This window comes from Festucalex cinctus, chromosome 1, assembly GCF_051991245.1.
Source record: "Festucalex cinctus isolate MCC-2025b chromosome 1, RoL_Fcin_1.0, whole genome shotgun sequence".
In the NCBI taxonomy this organism is placed as follows: Eukaryota; Metazoa; Chordata; class Actinopteri; order Syngnathiformes; family Syngnathidae; genus Festucalex; species Festucalex cinctus.
The window spans coordinates 25652834-25660365 of record NC_135411.1 but is presented as its reverse complement, the minus strand read 5'-3'; the positions used below and the strand labels follow the sequence as shown (position 1 = coordinate 25660365).

General features: G+C 38.9%; 1 protein-coding gene across 1 annotated transcript in view; it reads left to right on the top strand.

Annotated features, from left to right (window-relative positions):
• Nucleotides 1-802: 802 nt before the first annotated feature.
• The window catches only part of atp1a2a (ATPase Na+/K+ transporting subunit alpha 2a), a 64211-nt gene continuing 57481 nt past the window's right edge, over nucleotides 803-7532 (top strand). Inside the window, exons 1-2 of the mRNA XM_077525663.1 lie at nucleotides 803-873; nucleotides 5554-5616. Of these exons, the coding sequence (XP_077381789.1) occupies nucleotides 862-873; nucleotides 5554-5616 (75 nt within the window). The 5' untranslated portion in view covers nucleotides 803-861. The remainder of the gene's footprint in view (nucleotides 874-5553; nucleotides 5617-7532) is intronic.

Here is a 7532-nt window from a genome sequence, read left to right as displayed (position 1 = left end):
TAAAAATTACACAAATGGAGTGTTTTTCACATAGCAGCTCCAATATGCTAAGATAAAAAAACAAAAAAAAAAACATCTTGGCACCTCGAGACTTGCCTAGTCGGAGATATTTTTTTCAATATTTTTGTACGTATGCACACTTTGTACATGGACTGGCCATCTGGCATTCAGGGCAGATGCCAGGTGGGCCGGTACCTTTTGGAGTTGATGCGGCTATTAAATTATTTTTCCTCCATTTTACGTTAAGGTGGGGGTCGGGAAACCTGGTCCTTGAGAGCCACTGTCCTTCCTTTCCCCCCCCATGTCTCCCTCCACCAACACACCTGATTTGATGAACAGGATCGTTATCAGGCTTCTACAGAGCTTGCTGATGAGTTGATCATTTGAGTCCGCTGTGTTGGTGGACGAAGAGATGGAAAGCGGGCAGGAAAGCAGCTATCGAGGACCAGGTTTGCTTACCCCAGATTTAGAGGGAGCAGCCTGTTGACAATATAGACAGCAAAAGGAACCAGTCATCATCAGTGGCAGAACCGCAGGAGTCAGATCTCATACAATGTTGGTGTTTTTTTTGTTGTTGTTTTTTTTACACAATGGTGTCAGCTATGATTGTTTATTAGCAAGCAAGCATTTAAGCAGGTGGGGGTATCAGCCAATGGATCCCCCCCTCTCACCTCCAGAGGGGAGCCTGTAGGGGGACTGGAGGGCTGCCTGGCTCGGGTTACCCCTGTGAGTGGGGAGGGGGGTGGGAGAATATGGTGTCAGCCCCCCAAAAAGGCCACATGTGGTGGGGGTGGTCTGAACCGTGGCGGTGGTCGATTGCCGTCCTTCACTTTTCAAGCTGGCCACTTGTGGACGTCCGACATGGGCAAAGGGGTAAGTTTGTGTCTCTCTTTCTTCATTGAAGTGGTTGATATGTCGTTCACATTGTTTATTCGGCGATGCAAGTGGAATGTGGAAGTTGGGCTGTCAAATTGCGAACATCTGGTGACCACATTTTTTGGTTCAAAATAGGAGTACGCATGCGCTGCTGGTGTTGTTTTAGATTGACTAAACAGACATTTGACTTGAATAATACCAAGAACAAAACAACACAATCGAAAATACGAGACTTGATTGAATAGGCCAGGTACGCTTTTAATTAAAGCACATCTGCATGCATACAATAATAAGCTACTAATTAAAATAGATGGATTTTCTTTCTATCAATATATTTTTCAAATCCGGGAGCTAGCAAACATAATAGAGCGATATAATTGCAATCTTCCATTATACAAATTGTCCGCAGGGATAAAGGTGATAAAGAAATAGAAGGGAAAAAATGAAGGCCATTCAAATGTACTGAGAAGATTTAAACTGAATATTAGGATTTTTTCCAAACTATGCTTTGTTTGTCAAAGTTTCATTAAACCACCAATGTCAAACTCAAGGCCCGGGGGCTAGATCTGGCCCGCCACATCATTTTTGTGGCCCACAAAAACAAATCATTTGTGCCAACTTTCATGTTCCTTGCTAAAATCTTTACCAACAATTTTAATTGTCATGTGTAATAAATAATGTTGAGATTTTGTAAGAATTATTTATTTTGTTTCCCACTATACAATAATGTGAACAATAAAACTATTATCATTGACTTCTGATTTCAGAACTAGGAATCCATTAATTTGTTGTGTATATGTTATCATCATTAAATATTTATTTTGTTTCACCGTCATAATGGCCGCCTGAGGGAAGCAATAAATACAAAATGGCCTGCAGCAAAATTGAACTTGACACCCCTGGTTTAAACAGTGATTGACTAAAAATATTGAGTGGAAAAATCCATACTTGATGAAACAAAATATGACATGACAAAAAACTACAAATTAAACAATGTTTTCTATTTGTGTCGAAAACAGTATTCATAAAGTTTGAAAGTTTAATTAAACTGTGCTGTGATTGGCAAAAATACTGAATTCAAAAAATATTTAATAAAACACCCAAAATATAAAATTACAAATATTAAAATAAACAAAGTTTTCTATTTGTTGAAAAAAAAATATATTAAATGCAAAATATCCCCCTGAAAAAAATGACGTAAGGAAGAAAAAAACAACAACCCAGACCTGTAATGTATATACCAGTTGCCTAATTATTAAAAATATATAATAAATATGTGATTACATACACATTCCAGTAGAGTATTTAAAATGAAAATATTGTATGAATTTCCGTGACCATTCTGATGTGAATGTCATATTTGGTGGCTGTACAGATTAAAATTTGTTTTTGTATTGGCCATTTGTCTGTATTTTTTCTAAGCATTCGTTTTAACTTAAGGATTTGTCGCAAAAAAAATGTTTTTCCCCTTTAACAAGTCAGCGGTGCTGGCTGTGATGATTGACAGATGAGGCGGTCCACTGATTACTCGAGCAGTGCCCGAATCTGCTGGCCAATCAGCAAACGGTCAAACTTCAACTTCAAATGGCCTTTTTCAATGATTTCCCTTGTGGAGATTCTGGGCTACTTGGCTTCCTTTGTCGGGAGGGAAGATAAGACTTGAATACGCCTTTATTCGCCCTACAACTGGGAAATTCCACAAGACTAAGAGACCTCATTCGGGAAGTATTTGGTGTAAAAAAAAAAAAAAAGACAAAGAAATGTCTTCATCCATCATCTCCTCTCGCATTGGATGACTACTGAACTATTATGGACACATAACTAACAAAAAAAAAAGACCTTAAAATGACCGCTTCACAAACCCCAATAGCAGACTTCCTGTTCATTTCACAACATGGGTTCAAGAGACTTTTTTTTTTTTTGTGGTTCTACCCAACCCATGACATGAGTACCAAATTTGAAGTTGCTTTAGGGGATGTTTCCTTTGGAAGACCCCCAAATTAGACTAAAATGGCCCCTTTGAGACAAAATGGCAGATGTCTTTTCAAGCATTGCTTCTTGAGACATTTTTTGGGGGTCTACTCATGATACACATGATAGACACCAAATTTTGTCTTCGGGGGCTGAAGTTTCCCCAAAAAATTATGTGGGAGACATCTCGAGAGATTTATGTTTTATGGCAAGGAATTTTTGTTTGTTTGTTTGTTTGTTTTTTTTAGCCAAAATGGCAGACTTCCTGTGTCTTTTTAAGGAAGTGTTTTTTTGTGGGTATACGGTACTGATGATGAACATGTCTATCAGATAACAGGTTGTCAAGTGAAACCGTCTCCGGGGGCTGAATTAAAAAAAAAAAAAAAAAAAAAAATCACGAGCTGAGCTACCAAACAAACCCACAAAATGTGCTGTTTCCCTGAAAGCAAATTAGCTAGCAAACAAAAAAAGCTTAAGATTGCCTTGCTTTATCTTTATTTCCGACACACTTAACATCTCAGGATGAGATGGGGAAATATCGTTCCCGGCTTGATTTTTATTTGCATAATGACGCAATTGTGTTTTTATTCGTCGCCGTCGGGCCCCATTCCATTTAGCTTTATGGCAGGACATGGGGGTAATCTTGTTGGAGAATTGCTCCACCAGACGCCATTTCGGGCTCGGCGCTCCCTCTTTGCTTCCGTTTGATTACTTTTCCCTCTGCGCCAGTTTTCTCCCGGCCGGCCGCCATGCGCTTTGCGGAGACTGACAGTGGCAGGTGACTTCAACGCTTCCCTGGCGACGATTATTAGCATGTGTGAAGAGCTTTGTCACTCCCTCGCGTGCAGTGGTTATAAAAGTGTGAATGTGTGCAAGATATAAACATAAATAAAGGTTGAATGGCTTTAGTATTGAACATTATTAAATATACTAGACTAAGTGCAATTTCTGGAGAAATTGCATGGGAATGCTGAAAGCTGAATGCTAAGATTTGAATGCATGTAGAATGCTTATGAAGTAAATTGAGAGATAAATTATGAAATTATAACCTCCTGGTTACTGGACAATGTGCTTTACCAACTGTGCCACCGAGCAGTATCAGACACCTTGTAATGATGATAAGTTATATGTATGGAAGTGGGCGTGGAAAGTGATACTTCGAAAAAGTTAATGGAGAAAATGGAGAAAAGTTGATATTAAATGTTAAATTGTGCAAATACTGTAAGTAATGTGGAATCAGACGATATATACCCCGGGAGGTGTGAATTTTTTAAGCTCGTTGAAATTTGAATAATGTAAATTCGAAGTATTATGTGGGAGTTGTTACGCGGCAAAATAAAAAGTGTGGAGAATAAAAATCACAATAACATATGTGGAAATGCTTCAGCATTCCGGCAATTAGTTTTTCTTTAAATCTGGGTAATACAGTATAAAAACATTAATATTATGGCTAGCTAGCATTGTATGCACACCACCAGCTTTTCTTTTAACAACATTCAATAAACGTTTGGGAACTCAGGGCACTAATTGTTGAAGCGATGGAGGTGGAATTCTTTCCCATTCTTGCTTGATGTACAGCTTCAGATGCTCGACAATTTGGGGTCTCCGTTGTCGTATTATGCGCTTCATAATGCACTACACATTTTCAATGGGAGGCAGGTTTGGACTGCAGACAGGCCAGTCTAGTACCCGCACTCTTTTACTACGAAGCCACGCTGTTGTAACTTGTACAGAATGTGCTTTGTCTTGCTGATATAAGCAGGGGCATCCAAGAAAAAGATGTTGCTTAGACGGCAGCAAATGTTTCTCCAAAACCTGAATGTACCTTTCAGCATTAATGGTGCCTTCACAGATGTGTAAGTTACCCATCCCATTGGCACTAACACGGCCCCATTACTATCAGAGATGCTGGCTTTTGAACGTTGCGTCCATAACCGTCCGGATGGTTCTTTTCTTCTTGCAATTATACATTGAGGAACATTGGCCTTAAACTGTTTGACTACTTTCTCACGCAGTTGTTCACAAAGAGATGAATCTCGCCCCATCTTTGCTTGTGAATGACTGAGCAATTCAGGGAAGATCCTTTTACATCCAATCATTGCACCCACCTGTTCCCAATTAGGCTGTTCACCTGTGGGATGTTCCAAACAGGTGTTTGATGAGCATTCCTCAACGTTCTGAGTCTTAATTTTGCCACCTGTCCCAGCTTTTTGGGAACGTGTTGCAGCCATACATTTCTGAGTTAATGATTATTTGCTAAAAACAATAAAGTATATCCATTTGAATTTTAAATATATTTGTAGTGCATTCAATGAAATGTTTTTTTTGTATTATTTTGATAGGCAAATCATTATATTCTGCTTTTATTTGTTTAACTCAACATACCAAATTCAGTGGAATTGGGTTTGCACTGAAAGACGTAAGCAAAAATGAATGGCATTAAAATTTACTGAAATGTATTACATTTAATTTTAGATTAACTAGTTTAGCTGTTAGTTTGTACAAGATTATTTAAACCATACTGTAATTGGTTAAAAATGTAACATTTTATATGAAATATTGGGGAAATTTTCAAATAGAAAAGCAAAAAATAAAAAGATATTTGGCCCCCCCAAAAATCCTATGAATATTATATATAGATAAAAATAGTAACCCTCTTACTGTATATTAATGATGATGCTGATGATATTGTCTTGGTCCTTGCAGTGCGGTCCAGAGAAGAGAAAGAAGAACCGAGATTTAGATGAGCTGAAAAAGGAGGTGGCCTTGGTAAGCTTCTTAACATTCATTAAGAGCTGTCATGAATGAGGTGTGGTGGTTGACCCAAATGCAGGGAAGCAGGGCGAGGAGGCAATGAATGAGGTAATTAAAAGTTTAATAAACAAAAACGAGGAGGCAAAAATTAGCTACAAACTAAGAAACAAAAAACAAGTCCAAAAGGGTAAAACGTGACAAGTCGTGGAACAAAACTGGCAGCATAACAGGAGGAAAATGACAATGAATCAACACAGACAGAGGGGAGACAAGAGACTAAATATACACACACACACTAATTGACACAATGAGACACAAGTGACAAAGGGTGCTGACTGGTTGACACATTAGGAGGGATAGGCAAACACAGGTGGTCTTAGTCAGGTTTGACGAGACGGGGGGAAGTCCACAATGACAACATGACAAAACAGATCCATCCATCCATTTTTCTTAACCGCTTATTCCTCACAAGGGTCGCGGGTGAACTGGAGCCTATCCCAGCGGCAGGGCAGGGCAAAACACAGATCACAACAAGAATTCAAAGAAACATAACAACAAAATCAACCCAAACCAAAATCAAACCCGAGACAAAAGTAACAAAATCAACCCAGACCCAATCCAAACCATGAGAATAGCATTAGCATTTAGCATTTGAGCCATATGAATGCCAAAACATAGATATCTATAAAATGGTATATAGCTGGTAAACTGCTTTGTGGTTGCGAGTTGGATTTTCTAAGTATGATGTTTTTGGCGTTTTAGTAATATATGCAAATTAAAAAATTAAAAATAAATAAAATAAGTGTCTGCTAGCTAACTTGCCCACTCTATGAAAGGTTCTATATACGCGGTAATAGAGTCACATTTAGCCACCAATAAATATTTTACAAGATGTTTTTGTCCAAGACTTACGTTTGATGTTTTATGCAAATTTCCTAGCGTTGGTCTTATTTCATAAAATGTCCAAAGCTTATAAAACCAATACACTAATACTTTGACCAAAACGTACCATCCACATGATCAGAAATGGTTAACCGTTTAGGCGAACAACACAATGCCTTAAAAAAAAAAGAAGCGTTTTTTTTCTGGATCTTGCCTTACATCTTTTAAATTCTGCATATTGTTTTAATTCAATTATTTTAATGTGGTCTATCAAATGGCTAAACATTCTAAACACTAACTTACATTTTTGTTAGGTCTGTAGTCTGTGTCCTGATGTCCCTGTTAATATGCGTGCAAATTGCACGCTTATTAACATATAACATTTAGCATTTTTCGTCATAGATTAGTGCCGACTCTCCACATTCAGCCTGATATCAGGATGACTCCCAATCGCACTCACACACCACAAAATCTCATAAATACAAACAAGTGGCCTGCCATCCAAGCAGCAGAGACCCCCCTCAACTCATCCCTAAAACCGCCCCCCTTCCCCCAATGCGCCCTCTGGCTGGGCCGCTTTGTACTCCAACACTGAATAATTTGTGGGCCACCAGCAGCGTGTGGCGACTCTCTGCGCTTCTGTCAGAAACGCCGGCGTGAAATGTGGCCTCACTTTTTCTCGGTCGGCCATCTTATGATGCGCCACTTGTCAGGCGGACCTTTTTGGCGGCGAGGACCCTGACAAGTGTTGCGCTTGGCTTTCGTCAGCCTGTCCTTGTCTTCGCTGGCTTTTGGCTGTCTGTCAGCATGATTTATGGTTGGAGTGTACAGTACAGCGGACCTTAGGAACGCTTCAGTCACTTGTAGTTTTCATGTAAAAATGAAACAGGCTAATTCATGGTTACACACAGACAAGTGGCATTATTTTTGATTCTGTGTAAGCCGTATTGAATGATCCATTAGTCGATGATTTGATCGATAAGGCTTCTGTTGATTGCGAGGAATTGATTGTTGACACTGTGCATAAATGTGACTTCTTTTTTTTTTTT